Source organism: Xiphophorus hellerii, chromosome 1, assembly GCF_003331165.1.
Source record: "Xiphophorus hellerii strain 12219 chromosome 1, Xiphophorus_hellerii-4.1, whole genome shotgun sequence".
NCBI classification, from domain to species: domain Eukaryota; kingdom Metazoa; phylum Chordata; class Actinopteri; order Cyprinodontiformes; family Poeciliidae; genus Xiphophorus; species Xiphophorus hellerii.
This window is the reverse complement of record NC_045672.1, coordinates 15,088,143-15,110,445: the sequence shown is the minus strand read 5'-3', so window position 1 is coordinate 15,110,445 and position 22,303 is coordinate 15,088,143. Positions and strand designations below refer to the sequence as shown.

At 43.4% G+C, this 22,303-nt stretch overlaps 1 protein-coding gene across 1 annotated transcript; it reads left to right on the top strand.

The window, feature by feature from the left end:
• Positions 1-7,075: 7,075 nt before the first annotated feature.
• Positions 7,076-9,122, top strand: LOC116718322 (paramyosin-like). Its single transcript, XM_032560152.1, has one exon. It carries the CDS (start codon positions 7,177-7,179, stop codon positions 8,644-8,646), a length of 1,470 nt encoding a protein of 489 aa, XP_032416043.1. The 5' UTR covers positions 7,076-7,176; the 3' UTR covers positions 8,647-9,122.
• Positions 9,123-22,303: the final 13,181 nt, after the last annotated feature.

Here is a 22,303-nt window from a genome sequence, read left to right as displayed (position 1 = left end):
CACACCACGCTCATGACAAGACCTGTAATTTAAACAACAAAAATTAAATAAAACACGCTGATGCCCCTGGACATCAACACTTTATATAAGTGTGCAAAATTCAAAAGGTTTCATAATCTTGGGTAAAACGTGTTTCCAACAAAGACTCTATTTTTGTTGTTTGAAGAAATTTGTTGTTTTCCACTATGTTTGCTTTGACAGAGTTCCTGCATATAAAAGCGTTCACTCCAGTATATCACGCTACATCGCCATCTAGAATGAATATTTAGTTTTAATGGGGTAACTCAAACGGCTCTTTTTACTCACCTTGAAAAACAATAAAAAGGCAGATTGTGATTCATCTGTGTTTAATACTTTCAGGATTTTTTACTCTTTTTGGCTTTTAGGTGTGGCCTTTTAGAGACTACATTAATAAATTTCTTTACTTACAGTAATAGCAAAGGGTTATGATGTGGTTCGAGTCAATCACTGGCTCCTTGTGGTTTGAAACTACAGTTGTCTAAAAGCATTCTCCAAAATAGAAAATTGACTTTTTCAGCTGCTCCAGTAATGCAGCCTCCAAAGTTGACTTCTGCAGCCTGCCACACCTTCTCCTTTAGCAGAGAAATTGTCAGCATTCATAATGGAGAGTATTGTTACTATTTTGGAGTTTCTAAAGACCTTTAAAGGACAATATTACAACAACTTGAAAGACTAGTGGTAATAGATGCAATATAAAACAGCAACATCTTGTTTTAATATTTAAGAATGGCATTGAACAATGTATCTCAAAGTTTTCTAAAGGTTTTTTCTAAAGTTTTTCTCTAAGAACTTCTTTTGCTTCTTCACATATTTTCTGTTTAGCGATTTACTATTTTCAGAGGAATGTTTTTTTGTCTTTTAAAAGGGACTTAACTTTGACCCATGAATCCTTCAGACGTAAAGCATTTACAGGTTAAACCAGTGTTGTGTCTATACATAACAGGCAACTAAGCAAAGTTTGAAATCTAATCTTTAGGTACTTTCTTACTGGAAACCTGACACAAAGAGTTTGTTTTTAATTTCTAGGTCAACTCACCCCTTTGCAGCCCCGTTTTGAACTCACACGTTTCCATTTTGGCACTTTCTGCATCCATTTAACTACAAAAAACATAACCATGCCTTTAATTTTGTTACATAAATAAGATGTTTTCTGTATATTTCTAGGACTTCCATCTCTTTAAAGTTAGCACTTCCTTCAAAATCTTGATTTATTGAGAAAATATCTTGAGTTTAATCATTCTGTATAAAAATTAAAAATGGACAAATTAGTTCAATAGATCCAAAAATGTGATACATTATAAATGTATGTCTTTGGTTCTGATAATTACAACACTGTAAAAGCCCGATGGATTCATAATGATAATAAAAAGATTGGTGATGTCTTTAGGTTACGTTTTTTTAAAAAAAGTATTTTCTTAAATACATCAAATTAATTGAAAATATCTGTCTGAAAGTTATTAATTCAAAAATTAAAGACCTAATTCAAGAACACTGCTAATCTGTTATAAATTATCTTTTTAGGACTGAGGCTTCTTCTTTGGTGCACCATTTGCCCCCTTTGCTTATTTTTAATGCACAGATTGAACAATATTATGTCACAGCTAGGTATAAAACCTGGGCTGAAAATGGTGGAAAATCTATAGAGAAATCTTCAGGAAGTCTGGAGGACTACTCATTAAGACCACTTTCACAGACTACACAAAGATCTGGTTTCTAAAACAATAAAGTATAAAGAAATTTGGAGTGATAAGAAAAAAGTCCAGAATAGTTGAAGTTGTTTTGCAGGGTTCCTTTTCGGGTTTCCATTCTCCCCACCCCCAGCCCAGCTCTGTCTCCTCTATGGACTGTGGACAGGCGTCTTTGCCCCGAGTGTACTCGCTGGAGCACAAGGCCCTGCAAGAATGAATCCCATTCAACAGCCTGACTCCAGATGCTTTCCAAAACAGTCCTCCAGGCTAAAGCGGCGAGCAGAAGTGGGGATAGAGAGCAGGAAAGGGGAGATAGGAATCTGATAGCCTGTCATTAACTGCCCAAATAAAGCAAAGGGGAAATCTCAGGGTAAAACCACGGCCCTCGGACATGATGTTTATGGGTGGAGAGCCTTATTGTTTCGTCTCCTGTGGCGTGCCAAAGATCTGTTTTGGTCACCAGGGAAGGTGTTTGTTGTTACAGATAAACTGCCTAATATGTAGCATCCACTGTGAATCACACAAAAACCTCACATGAGTCACAGTGTGGGAGTTTCTTCTCAATGTGAACCCAACTCAAACCTCATGCATCAACCACCTTCACACAAAGCTCTCTTTAACTTTCATTCTTTTCTCTTTTTTTTCTTGCTTCTGATCAAGTAGGATAAAATGTGTGTTAAAAAAACAGACTTCAATATAAATTGTGCAGAATGATGACAAAAACTGTGAGGCAACAGAAAAAGAACGGATGCTGCACCCAGGAAACAGTCAAACCACCAATACCCCCATGATTTTATATGTGACAGAAGAGAATACATCAATGCAATATTAATATATCAATCACCACCAAGTTATAAAGCAGCTGCACAGAGAACAGTACTGTAGCCCCACAAACATGACCCCGTCTACAGCTGTATGTACAGTCTGAGCTGAACCTCCTTTCTCCTCTCTTGCCCCTGAAATATCTTGAATATAGACTTAAACATTTATACTCCCATTGGTAATGCAGCCAATGTATAAGGGGAGAGGGTAGAGGTATATAGTCCTCCAAGATTCAGCCACAGTTCCTATGAATACTACATAACATAACATCAGACATTTATTAACAAGCCATCCTGGTCAAACATAATTCAGATATAGTTATCAGTTTTTCTTAGGCCTTCTCAAACCAATATTTACACAACTACAAATTAACAAATAATTCATTTTATATTTCCAGTTTAGGAGTTTAACTGGGACTTGTTGAAAAGCTGGAGCATTTGGCTCACTCCGGCTCAAGAATCATAAATTTCAACAAAGGTAATCTGAGACTGTCTCCAGCATGTTGAAATCACTAAAAACTGTATTTAACAGGAGGAAGCATGTAACACCAGCATTAAACAACTGGTTTTACTGGAAGTAGTAGCACGTATTTATCACGAGTGAACCGAAAGATGGTAATAGCTTCTGTGGTCAAGTCTGACCCCTGGTGGTCAAAGCCAGCAAGTGAAATTCATAAAAGTCACATCTGCGGCAGAATAGAGACGTTTTTGTCTTTAGACAATTTCAATCCACATGGTCTCCTTTTATCATCTCTTTTGTCTATAAATTAATTTAAATTTTTCTCAGCCCCAAACAGTTTACTCTGGTGAGAATTTAATTCGTCTCCTAAATTTTAAGTTTAACCTTGTAGACTGTGTTCTTGTTCACTTTAAATTCTTATACAGATGTCATATAAGACAAATATGATGTAATTCATATTTTTATTTAAAAATATAGCCAATACATCACAGAAAGAGACACAGATATCTGAGTATTAATGTCTGAAGTATGCAGAGCCCTGCATAAAGTTTTCTTTGCTGTACGATAACCTTACGTTAAAAAAAACTACTATTTTATAATATCAATAATAAAAAAGCAAACATTCATACCTTAATATAGTTATATTTAAAAACAAACAACAATGGCTACATTACTGTTGCTAAAATCAACCATTTCATGCAGTCATGACAACGAATAATGAATACAAAAATGTTTTCCCATATTAAAGATAAATTAATAATTAATCGCTTTGCAGTCAAATATAATTTAATTTATTTTCAGGTAATTTTGTTTTTCAGGGGTTTTGTAGCAATGGTGGGATTTAGTCTCACTGATCAGGCAAGAACTAGGCAAAGAGAGAAGCTGAAGACATACAACAATGTTCCCGGTTCAGGATTTGAACCCTAATCAGTGACTAACAGCTAGTGAATATGGACCGTTTATTGATCTGATGATCAACTTTTTGTGTAGCAGCAACTACAGCCTCTCAGACCCTATTCTAAAAGGTGAACTGTTTTTCTGACAGTAACTCTCCCAGTTAAGACTGCCCATTATTTGAAATGTCAGAAATATTTGTTCATTTTGATTTGTTTAGTATTTTCATTGTAGCAGATCAAAATGAGTAAAATGGGAAACGTTTCCTTTTTCATTCAGATTGATGATAATATTACTCTTTAGTGTTGTCCAACAGATCCATATTCTCCTAGGAAAGCCAGGACCTCACTTCTTCTTAAATATTTTTGGTATGATGGATTTTGGATTGAATGAGAACTTTGTAGATTTTAAAAAATTACAACTTAGCCATTCCCCAATATTTATGCACACTGAAAAGTGTGCACAAAAAAATGTCCAAAATATGTCTGCTGGAAATCATTAAATTTGAAATTGCAAAACTTTTAATTTCAAAACATTATTTGTGTTTGAGTAAATGCACAACAGAAACGTCTGAGTGCTCTTCTAATGTTTTTTAACTTCACCTGTATTATCAAAATAAATACCAGCAAATGCACTGCTTTAACAATGAAATGTATTATGATTTTTACAGCACCATAAAATTATAATCTTTACTGTCAAATCCTTTAAACTATACATTACAGACCATTATTTCCGTTAGAGTCCGATCATTAAGCGGTGCTGTAAACTTACAAATTAAACTTACATGAGTCTGTGGATTGAGATGAAGGTTTGATAGTCATCATTTGTCCTCTGGTGAACCTCAGCGAACTCTGAAAGCAGCCATGAAGAGAAGTCCAATCTGGTGATAGGAAAGGAGGTCCAGTTATGCCCTAAGCTGTTCTGTCTACTTAAACTTCACCTACATAATGAAATTAGAAATAAAAAATACAAGCTAGTATACAATAAATACAAGCTAGTATACGATAAATATTTACTGAGTTGAAAATGTCTGCAATGTATGAACACCAGCTTCACGTTAATGGTCTTGAAAATAATATTGAGAGTCAAAATAGAGAGTCATAATATATAGAGTCACTTCAAAGCTCATGTGGGCAATGAGATTGAGACCTGGAGGGATGAGGTTGGGAGGATCCACTCTGGAGGGTTCATGGGAATTCACCCAACCAGTCTGTTCTGTGTACTTGAAGAAGGCGTACAACTGTCACTTACGGAGTCCTTTGGGGGACACTCCAGGAGTATGACTGGCCCTTATATTATTTTAGTAAATAAAAATACTACCAAAATTCCAAGTAAGTTAAATAGAAAAAAATGTAAATTTATGAGGGTGAAATTAAGAGTATTATTAAGGTTTTCACATATTTTTTGGACATTTTGATTTGTTCCAGTTGTGGCACGGTTGACTTTCCAAAGGCTGCGGTCAAGATTGTTGGTGTAGTGTTTTAGGCGACTGTATGTGACTGATGAATATTTACAATACAGATAATGTGTACAAGAAAGCACAGAGCAGAATGTACTTTTTGAGGAGATTGGCCTCCTTCAATGTGTGCTCTAAGCTCCTGTACATGTTTTATAAGTCCATTGTGTCTACTGTTATATTCTATGCAACTGTTTGCTGGGGGGGCAATGCGAGGAAGAGAGACATACAGAGACTGAACCGCCTCATCTGCAGAGCTGGCTCAGTGGTCGGTGTGGGCCTGGAGTCTGTGGAGACGGTGGTGGAACAGAGGACACTGTCTAAACTCAGTCTAATTTTGGAGAACACCAGCCATCCTCTGTACACTGTTTTCTCCAACCGGAGGAGCTCCTTCAGTGACAGGTTCCTCTCACTGGGTTGTTCAACCAAGAGGATTAAAAACTCCTTTACAATGCTGCTATTTGTGGGGGGCGGGGGGGGTAACTAGTATTTTAACATATTTAAGCACTTTTACTAGACTTCTTTTAGTGGGAATGTATTTATTTAGTATATTCTTGTATCTTTTATGGATGTCTCCAGATGTACGATTTTAATGTTGTGTGGATGTGAATTAATGTGTGAGCAACAGATAACCTTAATTTCCCTTTGGGATTAATAAAGTTTAACCTAACCTAACCTATTTAGATTTTAGCTCCAAATGTTAAATCTCGGGGGTAATTTCATTCTTTCTCACACCTAAAGCACAGATCCCGGGTGCAGCGGTGAGGGTGCAGAGCTGAGAGCGAAGAGGTCTTGTGCGAAATTCTGTTACCCTGTGAAAATCTGTGCCCCCTGCGTCGGGAGCGCGCATTGCAGCCAGAAAGGCGGATCTGACCATTTTCACTGCGCTTCTGATCGATTTCTCGGTAAAACAACTCATATAATCATGTCAAGGTTGTAACATTCAGTTTAATCGGCAGCTGTTATTTTAAAAAGAAGCAATAACAAAATTGTAAAATAAATAAATAAACGAGGTCTTCTTACGCCGTTTTGTGTTGTTATTTTAAACGCCAAGAGAATCGGGTTTTTCCAACTTTTGTCACTTAAGTCTGACAAATAAAAGTCAGTCACCAAACACAGTTTTCCAACACGTAGTGTGTATTTCTAATTTTTCATTGCTGATATAAGAGGATGGAAGCTGGCTGATAGCGGGGCACAAAAATGAAGACTTCCTGAAAAGATGAGAGACTTTCTGGTAAATCCCGGTCTAATGTAAAATATGACAGATTATTGGATTAAGGACATTTCTAGTATACTACATGCTATCACACATAATATTTTTTGAGAATTTGGAAACAGTTGCTCTTTATTTCCCAAAGTTATGGGGAGAGGATAGAGATATAGAGATATATCTAATCATCAGCTGGGTCAACCAGCCCGCCCGTTTCCCCTTTTTCTGTTTTCGGGCAGAATGTTTCCTTTTGACCGTTGGTCCTCGCACCCTGCTGTGCCAGTCCATTGTCCTCAAGAGCCGCTGTCTCCCAAGTGCGGATTTCAGTCTTGGTGATATATTACCAGCTGAACTGTCTCCAATAGCCATTACTTAAGCCGAGCTGCATTCAGCTATAAGGTTTGTTTTTATTCAAACTTGAGCAGTTTTCTAGTGTTTCTGCTGAGGTAGTGACATCAGTTTGTGACATCATGCACATTGACGTCACAAAGAGTGACTCTCCTTGTTGAGCTAGGCTGCGTCAAAACGTCATAACCACTGCAGAAGAGAGATAGAAGCAAGCAGAAGGATTGTCTCCCAGCAAGTTTGAGCAGTTTTTGTATTTGTCCAGAGAAAAAGAATCAACAATGAGTAACAGCAATAAGTCTTCTGATTCTTGCAATGACAACATGCAACTTGCTAGAGAGACAGAGAAGCTACGTGGCATCTTGAAAGATGTCAACAAGATGTCAACTGAGAGACAGTGGCTGATCAAAGCAAACAAGGACCTGAAGATGCAAGCGAGAAACATTCAAAAAGCTGCACATGACATACACAAACTGCTTCGGGAGAAAGACAGTGAATTAAAAAAACTGTTTGGTCAAAATAAAACTTTAAAGGAGGATAACAGTACATTAAAGCAGATGAACACTGCCTTGGACAAGAAAATCACCTCCTTGAAGCAGACAAACACCACACTGAAGCAGACAAACACCACACTGAAGCAGACAAACACCACATTGGAGCTAAAAAACACCACGTTGGAGCAAAAAAACACAACACTGAAGCAGAAATACACAACACTGAAGCAGAAATATACGTCACTGAAGCAGAAAAACACCACGTTGGAGCAGAAAAACAACACGTTGGAGCAACAAAAAACAGTCTTGGGTCAGAAATACACCTCATTGAAGAAAATAAAAGCTGCTTTGGGTCAGAAAAACACCACCCTGGAGCAGAAAAGCACAGTCTTGGACCAGAAAATTACCACCCTGGAGCAGGAAAACATCGCACTGGAGGAGAAAACTAACATACTGGCGAAAGAAAAGACTGCCTTGGAGCAGAGTAACACCATCCTGGAGCAGAAAATCACCACCGTGGAACAGGAAAATACCGCCCTGGAACAGGATTACACCGACCTTGTACAGGATTACACCGCCCTGGAGGAGGAATGTAACACTTTACAACATGAAAACACCACTCTGCAGCAGAGAATCCCCTTTATTGAGGTGATAAATCGTGCCCTGGAACGGAGAAACCAAAACTTACAACGGGACAACATCAATTTTGAGATTGAGAACAACGACCTGCAGCAGCACATCACTGACTTGAATCAGAGAAGAAGGGCCCTGGAGAATGAAAAAACCAAGCTGTTGCTGTCAGTCACTTCCCTGGAGGTGAAAAGCATTGTCCTGGAGAAGACGAGCACAGACTTACAGGAGGAAAAAAATACCTTGACGAAGGAAAACATCACCCTGCGGCAAAAATACGCTGCCTTGGAGGAGGAAAAAAGAGCCCTAGAGCAGAAAAACACCGCTCTGGAGCAGGAAAACTCCGCGCTGAAGCTGAAAAGCACCACCCTGGAGCATATAAACACCGCCTTTGAGGAGGAAAACATCAACCTGCAACCTGAAGTGGACCAGCTGAACAAAAGGCCGAGGGACAGAGAGGAACAACAGAACCAGCAGCCATCTGAAGATGAAACCCACGAAAACAGCCAGTCGGTTTCACACCAGCCACAGATTCAGCCGTCGGTATTTAGACGTGTGATCAATACACGTCTGAATATGTTCCAAAGAGGCACTCTCAGGCGCTGGCTTGAAAGATGGCACTTCTAAATAAAGAAGTGTCATGAGGGCTCCAAGCTTCATGCTTGATTATCGGTGGCAGAAAAGCTTGAGGACAACAGCACTGCAGTGTCAGGGGAGCTTAACACTTGGGGCAGTTTGCGGAAGAGCTCAACGCTTGAAAGTTGTTGGCAGGAGAGGTAGGGCTTCATAGAGAGGCCCGTTGGTCTCTGGGCTGACCTCCAGGGCTTCCTAGCGAGTATCGTCGGTCTCTGGACTGCCTCCAGGGCTTCCTAGCGAGTCCTGTTGGTCTCCTGGCTGACCTTCAGGGCTTCCTAGTGAGTCCCGTCGGTCTCCTGGCTGACATCCAGGGCTTCATAGCGAGTCCCGTTGGTCTCCTGGCTGACTTTCAGGGCTTCCTAGTGAGTCCCCTTGGTCTCCTGGCTGACCTTCAGGGCTTCCTAGTGAGTCCCCTTGGTCTCCTGGCTGACCTTCAGGGCTTCCTAGTGAGTCCCGTTGGTCTCCTGGCTGACCTCCAGGGCTTCCTAGCGAGTCCCGTCGGTCTCCTGGCTGACCTCCAGGGCTTCCTAGTGAGTCCCGTTGGTCTCCTGGTTGACCTTCAGGGCTTCGTAGTGAGTCCCGTTGGTCTCCTGGCTGACCTCCAGGGCTTCCTAGCGAGTCCCGTCAGTCTCCTGGCTGACCTCAGGGGCTTCATAGCGAGTCCCGTCGGTCTCCTGAACTGCCTGAAGGGCTTCCTAGCAAGTCCTGTAGGTCTCCTGGCTGACCTTCAGGACTTCCTAGCGAGTCCCATTGGTCTCCGGGCTGACCTCCAGGGCTTCCTAGCGAGTCCTGTTGGCCTCAGGGCTGACCTCCAGGGCTTCCTAGCGAGTATCGTCGGCCTCCTGGACTGCCTCCAGGGCTTCATAGTAAGTTCCATTGGTCTCCTGGCTGACCTTCAGGGCTTCCTAGTGAGTCCCGTTGGTCTCCTGGCTGACTTTCAGGGCTTCGTGGCGAGTCCTGTTGGTCTCCTGGCGGACCTCCAGGGCTTCCTAACGAGTCCTCTTGGTGTCCTGGCTGGCCTCCCGGGCTTTATAGCGAATCCTGTTGGTCTCCTGGCATACCTTCAGGGCTTCATAGCTAGTCCCGTTGGTCTCCTGTCCAATCTCCAGGGCTTGGTAGTGAGTCCTGTCGGTCTCCCGGTCTGCCTCCAGGGCTTCATAGCGACAAAGCTCAGGAGGTCAGCCAGGATGGGACACATCACCAAGGTTCCCGCTCTGCCTCCAGCGTCCACCAAGGTACTTGCTCCGCTGCCAGCGTCCCCCAAGGTCCCTGCTCTGCCTCCAGCGTCCACCAAGGTACTTGCTCCGCTGCCAGCGTCCCCCAAGGTTCCCGTTCTGCCTCCAGCGTCCCCCAAGGTTCCCGCTCTGCCTCCGCATCCCCCAGGGTTCCTGCTCTGCCTCCAGCATCCACCAAGGTACTTGCTCCACTGCCAGCGTCCCCCAAGGTTCCAGCTCTGCCTCCAGCATCCACCAAGGTACTTCCTCCGCTGCCAGCGTCCCGCAAGGTTCCCGTTCTGCCTCCAGAGTCCCCCAAGGTTCCTGCTCTGCCTCCAGCATCCCCCAAGGTTCCTGGACTGCCTCCAGCATTCACCAAGGTACTTGCTCCGCTGCCAGCGTCCCCCAGGTTCCCGTTCTGCCTCCAGCGTCCCCCAGGGTTCCCGCTCTGCCTCCAGCATCCCCCAGGGTTCCTGCTCTGCCTCCTGCATCCACCAAGGTACTTGCTCCGCTGCCAGCGTCCCCCAAGGTTCCCGCTCTGCCTCCAGCGTCCACCAAGGTACTTGCTCCGCTGCCAGCGTCCCCCAAGGTTCCCGTTCTGCCTCCAGAGTCCCCCAAGGTTCCTGCTCTGCCTCCAGCATCCCCCAAGGTTCCTGGGCTGCCTTCAGGGCTTCCTAGCGAGTCCCGTTGGTCTCCTGGCTGACATTCAGGGCTTCATAGGGAGTCCCGTTGGTCTCCTGGCTGACCTCTAGGGCTTCATAGCGAGTCCCGTTGGTCTCCTGGCTGACCTTCAGGGCTTCCTAGCGAGTCCCGTCGGTCTCCTGGACTGCCTCCAGGGCTTCATAGCGAGTCCTGTAGGTCTCCTGGCTGACCTTCAGGGCTTCCTAGCGAGTCCCATTGGTCTCCGGGCTGACCTCCAGGGCTTCCTAGTGAGTCCTGTTGGCCTCAGGGCTGACCTCCAGGGCTTCCTAGCGAGTATCGTCGGCCTCCTGGACTGCCTCCAGGGCTTCATAGTAAGTCCCGTTGGTCTCCTGGCTGACCTTCAGGGCTTCCTATTGAGTCCCGTTGGTCTCCTGGCTGACTTTCAGGGCTTCGTGGCGAGTCCTGTTGGTCTCCTGGCGGACCTCCAGGGCTTCCTAACGAGTCCTCTTGGTGTCCTGGCTGGCCTCCCGGGCTTTATAGCGAATCCTGTTGGTCTCCTGGCATACCTTCAGGGCTTCATAGCTAGTCCCGTTGGTCTCCTGTCCAATCTCCAGGGCTTGGTAGTGAGTCCTGTCGGTCTCCCGGTCTGCCTCCAGGGCTTCATAGCGACAAAGCTCAGGAGGTCAGCCAGGATGGGACACATCACCAAGGTTCCCGCTCTGCCTCCAGCGTCCACCAAGTTACTTGCTCCGCTGCCAGCGTCCCCCAAGGTCCCCGCTCTGCCTCCAGCATCCCCCAAGGTTCCCGCTCTGCCTCCGCATCCCCCAGGGTTCCTGCTCTGCCTCCAGCATTCACCAAGGTACTTGCTCCGCTGCCAGCGTCCCCCAGGTTCCCGTTCTGCCTCCAGCGTCCCCCAGGGTTCCCGCTCTGCCTCCAGCATCCCCCAGGGTTCCTGCTCTGCCTCCTGCATCCACCAAGGTTCCTGGACTGCCTTCAGGGTTTCATAGCGAGTCATGTTGGTCTCCTGACTGACCTCCAGGGCGTCCTAGCGAGTCCCGTTGGACTCCTGGCTGACCTTCAGGGCTTCATAGCAAGTCCCATTGGTCTCCGAGCTGACCTCCAGGTCTTCCTAGCGAGTATCGTCGGTCTCCTGGACTGCCTCCAGGGCTTCCTAGCGAGTCCTGTTGGTCTCCTGGCTGACCTTCAGGGCTTCCTAGCGAGTCCCGGTCGGTCTCCTGGACTGCCTCCAGGGCTTCATTGCGAGTCCTGTAGGTCTCCTGGCTGACCTTCAGGGCTTCCTAGCGAGTCCCATTGGTCTCCGGGCTGACCTCCAGGGCTTCCTAGCGAGTCCTGTTGGCCTCAGGGCTGACCTCCAGGGCTTCCTAGTGAGTATCGTCGGCCTCCTGGACTGCCTCCAGGGCTTCATAGCGAGTCCCATTGGTCTCCTGGCTGACCTTCAGGGCTTCCTAGGGAGTCCCGTTGGTCTCCTGGCTGATCTTCAGGGCTTCGTGGCGAGTCCTGTTGGTCTCCTGGCTGACCTCCAGGGCTTCCTAGTGAGTCTCGTCGGTCTCCTGGACTGCCTCCAGGGCTTCCTAGCGAGTCCTGTAGGTCTCCTGGCTGACCTTCAGGGCTTCCTAGCGAGTCCCGTTGGTCTCCGGGCTGACCTCCAGGGCTTCCTAGCGAGTCCCGTTGGCCTCCGAGCTGACCTCCAGGGCTTCCTAGCGAGTATCGTCGGCCTCATGGACTGCCTCCAGGGCTTCATAGCGAGTCCCATTGGTCTCCTGGCTAACCTTCAGGGCTTCCTAGTGAGTCCCGTTGGTCTCCTGGCTGACCTTCAGGGCTTTGTGGCGAGTCCTGTTGGTCTCCTGGCTGACCTCCAGGGCTTCCTATTGAGTCCCGTCGGTCTCCTGGACTGCCTCCAGGGCTTCATAGCGAGTCCTTTAGGTCTCCTGGCTGACCTTCAGGGCTTCCTAGCGAGTCCCGTTGGTCTCCGGGCTGACCTCCAGGGCTTCCTAGCCAGTCCCGTTGGCCTCCTGGCTGACCTCCAGGGCTTCCTAGCGAGTATCGTCAGCCTCCTGGACTGCCTCCAGGGCTTCATAGCAAGTCCCGTTGGTCTCCTGGCTGACCTTCAGGGCTTCCTAGCGAGTCCCGTTGGTCTCCGGGCTGACCTCCAGGGCTTCCTAGCCAGTCCCGTTGGCCTCCTGGCTGACCTCCAGGGCTTCCTAGCGAGTATCGTCGGCCTCCTGGACTGCCTCCAGGGCTTCATAGCAAGTCCCTTTTGGTCTCCTGGGTGACCTTCAGGGCTTCATAGCGAGTCTCGTTGGTCTCCTGTCCAATCTCCAGGGCTTCGTAGTGAGTCCTGAAGTTCTCGTGGCCTGCCTCCAGGGCCTTGTAGCGAATACTGTTGGTCTCCTGTCCAATCTCCAGGACTTCGTAGTGAGTCCTGTCGGTTTTGCGGCCTGCCTCAAGGACTTCGTAGCGAGTCCAGTTGGTCTCCTGTCCAATCTCCAGGGCTTCGTAGTGAGTCCTGTCGGTCTCCCGGTCTGCCTCCAGGGCTTCATAGCGACAAGGCTCAGGAGGTCAGCCAGGATGGGACACATCCCCAAGGTTCCCGCTCTGCCTCCAGCGTCCACCAAGGTACTTGCTCCGCTGCCAGCGTCCCCCAAGGTTCCCACTCTGCCTCCAGCATCCCCCAAGGTGCCTGCTCTGCCTCCAGCGTCCACCAAGGTACTTGCTCCGCTGCCAGCGTCCCCCAAGTTTCCCGCTCTGCCTCCAGCGTCCACCAAGGTACTTGCTCCGCTGCCAGCGTCCCCCAAGGTTCCCACTCTGCCTCCAGCGTCCACCAAGGTACTTGCTCCGCTGCCAGGGTCCCCCAAGGTTCCCGTTCTGCCTGCAGCATCCCCCAAGGTTCCTGCTCTGCCTCCCGCATCCACCAAGGTACTTGCTCCGCTGCCAGCGTACCCCAAGGTACCCGCTCTGCCTCCAGCGCCCACCAAGGTACTTGCTCCGCTGCCAGCGTACCCCAAGGTACCCGCTCTGCCTCCAGCGCCCACCAAGGTACTTGCTCCGCTGACAGCGTCCCCCAAGGTTTCTACTCTGCCGCTGGCATCCTCCTAGGTTTCTGCTCCGCCGCCGGTGTCCTCCAAGACTGCTGTTCCGCCGGTATCCTCCTCAGATTCTTTTGGTATTCCTTAGTTGTTTCCATTTAATTCTGCCTTGTTTTCTACATCTGTTCTTCATTCTTCTTAATTATGTTTATTTCTTGTTTCTACACTGTTAAATGTCATGCCCTCGATTAGTTATCATAACATTTTTCTATAAGTTACTTCCAATTAACATCAATCAATCAATCAATCAAATTTTATTTGTATAGCACATTTCAGCAGCAAGGCATTTCAAAGTGCTTTACATCATTACAAACACAGAATCACAATGCAATATAGAATCAATCATTAAGTCAAGTTACATCAATAAATTTGTAATTGATTACATTTCAAATACAACTCTAAACAGGTGGGTTTTCAGTTGAGATTTAAAAGAAGTCAGTGTTTCAGCTGTTTTACAGTTTTCTGGAAGTTTGTTCCAAATTTGTGGTGCATAGATGCTGAAAGCTGCTTCTCCTCGTTTGGTTCTGGTTCTGGGGATGCAGAGCAGACCAGAACCGGAAGACCTGAGAGGTCTGGAAGGTTGATACAACAACAGCATATGTTTAATGTATTGTGGTGCTAAGCCGTTCAGTGATTTATAAACTAACAACAGTATTTTAAAGTCTATTCTTTGAGCTACAGGGAGCCAGTGGAGGGACTTTAAAACTGGTGTTATGTGCTCTATCTTCCTGGTTTTAGTGAGAACGCGAGCAGCAGCATTCTGGATCAGCTGCAGCTGTTTGATTGATTTGTTGGACAGACCTGTGAAGACGCTGTTGTAATAATCAATACAACTGAAGATGAACGCATGGATGAGTTTCTCTAGATCTGGCTGAGACATTAGTCCTTTAATCCTGGAAATGTTCTTCAGGTGATAGAAGGCCGACTTTGTAACTGTCTTTATGTGGCTCTGGAGGTTCAGGTCAGAGTCCATCACTACTCCCAGGTTTCGGGCCTGATCGCTGGTTTTCAGTTGTAATAACTGAAGCTGTGCATTGACTCTAGATCGTTCCTCTTTAGGTCCAAAAATAATAACTTCAGTTTTGTTTCTGTTCAGCTGGAGAAAGTTTTGGCACATCCACACATTTATCTGTTCTAAGCATCTGTTCAGTGATTGGATGGGCTCTGAGTCACCTGGTGACATCGTAATGTAGAGCTGTGTGTCATCTGCATAGTTATGGTAGCTAATATTATTTCCTGTTATAACCTGAGCTAGTGGGAGCATATAAATATTGAATAAGAGGGGTCCTAGGATTGAACCTTGGGGTACCCCACATGTGACCTTTGACCTCTTTGATGAAAAGTTTTCAATTGAAACAAAGAAATCCCTGTTCTTTATGTAGGATTCAAACCAGTTAAGCACTGGACCGGAGAGTCCGACCCAACTCTCCAGTCGATTCAGTAATATGTCGTGGTCAACAGTGTCAAAAGCTGCACTGAGGTCCAACAGAACCAGCACTGTGGTTCTGCCACAGTCCGTATTTATATGGATGTCATTGAACACTTTTACGAGGGCGGTCTCCGTTCTGTGGTGAGCACGAAAACCAGACTGGAAGGAGTCAAAGAGGTTGGTTATAGTTAGGAAGCTAGTTAATTGTTTACACACAGCTTTTTCAATAACTTTGCTGATGAATGGGAGGTTGGAGATCGGCCTGTAATTCTGCATTAGTGACATAACATAATGAGTTATGTAATTTCAATTTAATTTCCTGAGTTATTGGCATTTCAACTCGAGGATGTGAGTCAGTTCAGTAAAACATAAATTTAAATGTGTGAACATAACTTGACAATCTGAGTTTTAAAATGGAAACCGGATCTTATAAAAACTGATCATCACTGGCAATATTAATGCGAGATACAAATAGTGCCGGTCTTGTGCGAAATTCTGTTCCCCTGTGAAAATCTGTTCCCCCCGTGTCGGGAGCGCGCATTACAGCCAGAGAGGCGGATCTGACCATTTTCACGGCGCTTCTGATCGATTTCTCGGTAAAAACAACTCAGTTAATCATGTCAAGCTTGTCAAATTTAGTTTAATCTGGAGCTATTGTTTACAAAATTGTAAAAATAATTAAAAAATAATTAAATAAACGAGGTCTTTTTACGCTGTTTTGTGTTATTTTAAAAGCCAAGAGAATCGGTCTTTTTCTAACTTTTGTCACTTACGCCTGACAGAAATAAAAGTCAGTCACCAAAACACAGTTTACCAACACGTAGTGTGTATTTATAATTTTTCATCGCTGACATAAGAGGATGGCTGAAAGCATGGCACAAAAATTAAGACTTCCTGAAAAGACGAGAGCGTAGACTTTCTGGTAAATCCCATTATAATGTAAAATATGACAGATTACTGTAGTAAGGATATTTCTAGTATTATGCTACAGGCTATCACACATAATATTTGAGAATTTGGCAACAGTTGCTCTTTATTCCCAAACGTTATGGGGGGAGGAGAGTAGAGAATGGATATTTCAGCTGCCTGAAATAAACCATTCCCGCTCCATAACATGGGAACAAATTAATTTACCAACAAGTCTTTAACTCTGTTTATTCCTCTTATCATCAACAACAAATCCTGTGATTTTGGTAGCATTTGATCATTATTTGCCAAAGTTATAAGGGGGGGGACCATATATTTTAGCCACCTAAAATAATCCGTTCCCCCTCCAAAACACAGGAACAAATTAATTTACCAACAAGTCTTTAACTGTGTTTATTCCTTTCATCATCAACAATAAATCAAGTAAGTTTGAAAACATTTGCTCTGTACTTGCCAGAGTTATGGGGGGAGGAGTAGAGAAAATGGATATTTCAGCTTTAACTCTGTTTATTCCTCTTATCATCAACAACAAATCCTGTGATTTTGGTAGCATTTGATCATTATTTGCCAAAGTTATAAGGGGGGAACCATATATTTTAGCCACCTAAAATAATCCGTTCCCCCTCCATAAAATGGGAACAAATTAATTTACCAACAAGTCTTTAACTCTGTTTATTCCTCTTATCATCAACAACAAATCCTGTGATTTTGGTAGCATTTGATCTTTATTTGACAAAGTTATGAGTGGGGAACCATTCTGGGAATCAACAATCAACACCACCACTGGACTTTAGTGGTAATAAATGTTTTTAAACTCTAAAAACAATCTATATCATACTTATCACATAGACAAAAACCACATGAAAACTGTCGAATGCACACTTTCTAGCTGATCTACCCACAAGAGAAAAAGTCTTTGTTCTTGAATCCACTGGGGGAATCAAAACAAGACATCCAGAAATGCTTGCAAATCAGAAGGTATGGTTAAAAATTTAAGTTTAACTCAAGTGTGAAAATCAAATAAAGTTGTTCTTATTAATATATCTATATTTACAGGGCATTTATGAGGAAGAAGGGGTGCAATGTCTCACGTTGGACATGTGACACAGTCAAGCATCCAAAACAACAAGATAGTACATCATGTGGTGTATTTTCACTGAAGGTGCATATTGTCACACAGTGTATGACTTTAGGATTTTGATATATATTTTGAGACACGTACAGTGAATTACGTTCTTTGTTACTTAAATTTAAACACATTAAATGAAGCTGTTCATTTCAGTTTGCAGAAAAAATCCTATCAAAAGAGGTTGTGGATTTTCCTGTTTCCAGAGAGGCGGTCGACAGCATGAGGTTGGAAATTGCTGTGAGACTTATGCTTAACAGTGGTGAGGATAACATTAATATTCTTATTTTGAGTGTTTGTGACAATTGTTATCATGATTACTATTATTTGTATGTTTGTATGCAATTTCCAACCTCATGCTGATTATTAACTCCAACACTAACAATTTCAATCAATATTTGTGCAATGGTGTTTTTTTTATTTCTCAGAAATTAAGGATCAATGGCGACAACCTACTCATTTACTCATTTGGACATAAAAAGTGGAATTTAAATTTTTTTTATGTCCACAGAAAAAAACCTAGACACAAAAAACAATAATTTCCTTGAAATTGATCTTTGGTAAGAAAAAAAAAAAAATTATATTACACTTAATTGTTTTTTTTCAATGGGTGATCTTTATAATTGAACTTGAGACACACATACTGTTCTGGATCAAATTGACCCGCTGATTAAAATCAAGATAAATGAATCATGCAGAGAGTATTTATGTTTTCCTCCACTTCTGCTGAGTGTCACTCAGTGTGGGTGAAGTTTGTCCACGGGAACAGAAAAGATTGCCGTCAAAAGTTGTATGAACACCTGCTTTTTCGCAGTTTCCTAGTGAAATAAAGAACATTTGCTATTTGCTGCTGCTGCTAGTCTGGTGTAGCTGAGTGGGGAAGTGCAACTGCAAGGAGGAAATAGGCGGCTCTTTGTGGGATCAAGTATTTAAGTAATCCCGATTGGCTGCCACCAGACATTCAAGGATTTCTTAAACATGCATGAAAGAATCAAAGCAACACTCCATATGTTTCTGTTGAGGGAATAATTTTATAACATTAAATAATCTCAAACAAGTCACATTTACATAATGCCACCTGACCACGTTTGAATTGTATTGTAGGTGTAATGAAGGTTTACAGTGATTTACCCATACATGCATGTTTTACAGATGTGGTGAGGTTTTGCTCCAAAGTCCAACAGAAGGATGAGAGGATGGCGTTTTGTTTCAACTATCAGCACAAAAAGAGAATCCTCCTCTAAAGCAGATTAACAATATAAGTGTTTATATATTAGTGTTTATTTTATCTTTAATGATGTATTGTCGAATCAAATAAATTAAATGTTAGCTTAAAACATATTAAGATGGTCTGTCAAAGATTTGTCAAAGCTGATCTATGGGCTAAGTTATTGTATGTGGCATGATTGGTGAGTGGTTGATGTTAGACCCAAATGCAGAAAGATGGATGGAGCAAGTGAATTTCAAGATTTAATGTCATAAAAACAAAAACTAAAATCCATGGGAGCACAGGGAGGAGAGGTGATGAGAACATGGAGTAGACCAGAGAAGTGACAGAACTTGGCAGGATAAAACAGGAGGAACCAGCAAGGAGTGACCGAGAATGAAGTGCCTAAGTACTGGAAACAGCACTCCAGGTGTGGTTTTGATGAGGGATGAGGGACTAGGCACATAAAATAAAGATAAATAGAATCAGTAAGAAAGAACTGATGCAAAAATAGGAACAAGGCAGAACTAGAGAGTTAGTGAACACGAATAATAACAAAACCCAAAGCAAATTCAAACAACCCAAGATCCTGACAGTATCATTTCAGAACAAAATTCACTTACCTAATCCTTGTAAGGGTGATCCTCTGATTTGGTATAGGACTAGCTCTTTTAGCCTCATCACCCCCAAACTTAGTGACCATTTAAAATTGGGTGCCTGTCGGGAGGGAGAGGGCTACAGATATATGTAACTTTATTGCATTATCAGAACTGGACTAGACTGATTTGAATGAACTGTACTGACTTTAATTAAATACGGAACAAACTGTGTTTTATATGATTAAAACATCTGATTTATTTATGATATGTGTTTTTAATTGGAACCATAAAGGAAATTTATTTAAAAAATAAAGCCATTGTACTTAATTAATTTAAACTGATGTTCCTTAGAATTAAACAGATTGAGATTTCCTACAGGTTGTATTCATTGTTTCTAATGAGGAAAACCATTTCAACAGATTAAAAATTAAAAGTCGATGTGTAATACGTCATATTGACCACATGTTGGCGCTGTTGTTTCGACAATTGTGCAACTCACCCCGGTTTGTTTGGGGAATGTTTAGCAGGAGAAGCAGTGCATTTTTGCAAAGAAAACAGTTAGATCTTCCTTTTGCAGCGCAGACAGCACGCAGCCTGCGCTTTGTCCACACAAATTTGCATTGTTGCACAATAATCTTATGTAATAAACGATGCCAACATTGAGTGAAGAGGGGGATGGTGGATTTTAGGTTGGTGGAAGAAAAACAGTGGGCTGCATTTCATGGCGAATGTGTAGGTTTTCACGCAGCCTGCATCTAAATATTAGGAATGTATGCGGGGTGTGCCTGGCTCCTCGCTCAGAGAGGATTTTGTTCAAAGCAGGCAGGGATTGTGGATTCTGGAGACCACTCTTCTGTCTGACTCCTTGGGGTGAAAAAAAAACGAGAGAAGGAAAGAGGAATAGAGCTGATATGAGCTACATGCACACAAAATCATCTGATCTCAGTCATGGACTGATATGGGATTAGATTGCAGGAAACCCCCCTTCATTCACTATTCAGATTCTCTGTGTGTCTGAGAATAAATTAATCAGTAGGACTGCAGGAAAAACAGGACAGAGGAACAGAATCACCATAACGACATAAAAATTACCCACTCGTATCAATGGTTCCCATGGGAGAAGAGTCTGTACTGTGCCTTGCAGGTAGCCCATCTTGCTTTGATGAATTGTATTGAGATTTTGTGTGCCAGAACAAGGCAAAGCAGTGCTTAATTGTGAAAAAATAAGAAAAATGTAGCTGGTTGCATGTTTAGGATTGCTGTCCCGCTGCGAGGTGGACCTCTGCCCCATTCTGAAGCCCTCTACGTCCGCTAGCCAGTTTTCTAAAAGGATCGTCTCATATTTAGCCCCATCCGTCTGTGCAGAAGATCATTCCCCCCACAACATAATGCTGCCACCACCTTGCTTCTCTATAGGGATGGTGTGTTCAGAATGTTTTGAAATAAAATATACAATATAACTTGAATATAAATAGGAAGTTTACAGTTAAAATAATTCATACTTCTGGCAGATTTAGATTTTTTTTTTTTCTTCAAGCAAGAAATTAGTTACCGATAAGAAATTAGAGAAGCATCACTGAAAAGATAAGAAAAAGGAGATGTATAACGTCTGGAAATTAGGAAAAAAAAGCTATTTGAAATATCTCAAATAAATTAAATAAAAATTACAAATAAATAGTAGATGTGCATGAATGTGAAATAAAAGTACAAGCAAACGAAAACTAATAGATTTGAAATAATTGTCTATTTATTTCAATACACTCGAGAGTCATAGGATGTGAATACTTTTTCAGATGACCTTCAATTGAGCTATATTAAGCCAAAAAGAAAAAAGAAAAAGACAAGTGCGCCGGTTGTTTTGTAGGTGACACTTTAAAACGTTATATTTAGCCGCTTCCAGGTTTGCCCACGGAGAAACCACATGTTCTGTGTCGGCTTCAGAGGGAAGGATGAGGTGTGAGAGGAGGAAAAGCGGAGGAGTGTGTAGGTGTGGCTCTGCACGAATTAGGTCGAGTCCCGTCCACCTCCCACCCTCTTCGCACTCCGAGCGCACTTCTCTGTCTTTTTTTTTTTTTCATTATTATGATGTTTTCCCCATAAAGCGATCCTCCATCCATGTGGCCCCACCCTGACTGCCCCCACAGCCGGGCACAGGATGTCCGTCCTGCTGCTCCACCTCCAGCAACAGGGACAGCTCCTCCACACTCAGCATCACCTGCACCGTCGGCGATTTACGCCCATGCTTTTTAATTTTTTTTTATTATTATTATTTTCAAATAAAAACTATTTGGGGGGGTGAAGGGGGTGAATTATGACCAGTGGCACACACTAACTGAAGCCCAGTGGTAAACTGGGAGTGTGCTGCTGACTCAGCCTCGACTGCTGCATTAATTTATCTGCACTGCAGTGCTCAACCACCTCCCATCTCCCTCCCTCCTCCTCCTCCCAGTCTGAACTCTCCCTGCCTCTCTTTTTCTCTACCTGACTGCAACCTCACACGGCCGTCCTGTGTTCAACATGACAGCAACAAAGCTTTGGCAAAACGGGGTCGATAAATCATGAGCGGGTCTTTCCTTCTTTCGCCAACATGTTTAGGTAACACATGGAGACGGTGGGAGTTTTAAAATAGCAGATCGCTTGAAAAATGAAGAGGAAGGGAGGGAGAGGATGCTGTGAGTTGAGTACACGTGACTTGAGGGAGAGTCAGAGCCTGGGAGATGATGTTGTTTTAAAGATGAAAATGGAAGTGAGTAGAAGGAAAAAAAGGCAAACTGGTTTTCCAATTCTTCCTAGGATTTATGTGATCGCATATATCTGGGATTCTTACTTTAGGGTACAGAGTCCATCTCCTGGCAGAGATGCAAACTCATAAATACTACAGCAAAAAAGCTCAGCTATGTTTTCATACTGCAACAAAACAAAAATAAGCTGCACTGCAATGGTTGACATTTTCATAAGCTATACAATCAGAGAATTAAAGTGTAATTTAACACTTTAATTTAGAATTAAAGTGTGATTTTATCTTACATACCAACAGAAAGTAGAGAGTAAAACAGAAGGAAATGGTTATAGATGTAAGTTTGGCATGCTTTTGTACTCACCCCCTTGACTCTGACACTAATTAATAAAATATAATTAAACTATTTACATTTAGAATTCCTCAAATTAGTGAAGAGTTCACCTGTGTGTAATTCAACCTCCTTATGAATCCAGATGACCTCATAGGTTTGATGGAGAACATTAGTGAACAACCAGCCTCATGAAGACCAAGGGACACAGCTCTTAGCAAAGAACAGATTTTAAAATATCATCCCAATTTGTACATCTGAAAGAGCTTTGTTTTAAAAGCTCTGTTCAATCCACCTGAAAAAGAGGAGCATATGGCACAACTGCCAGT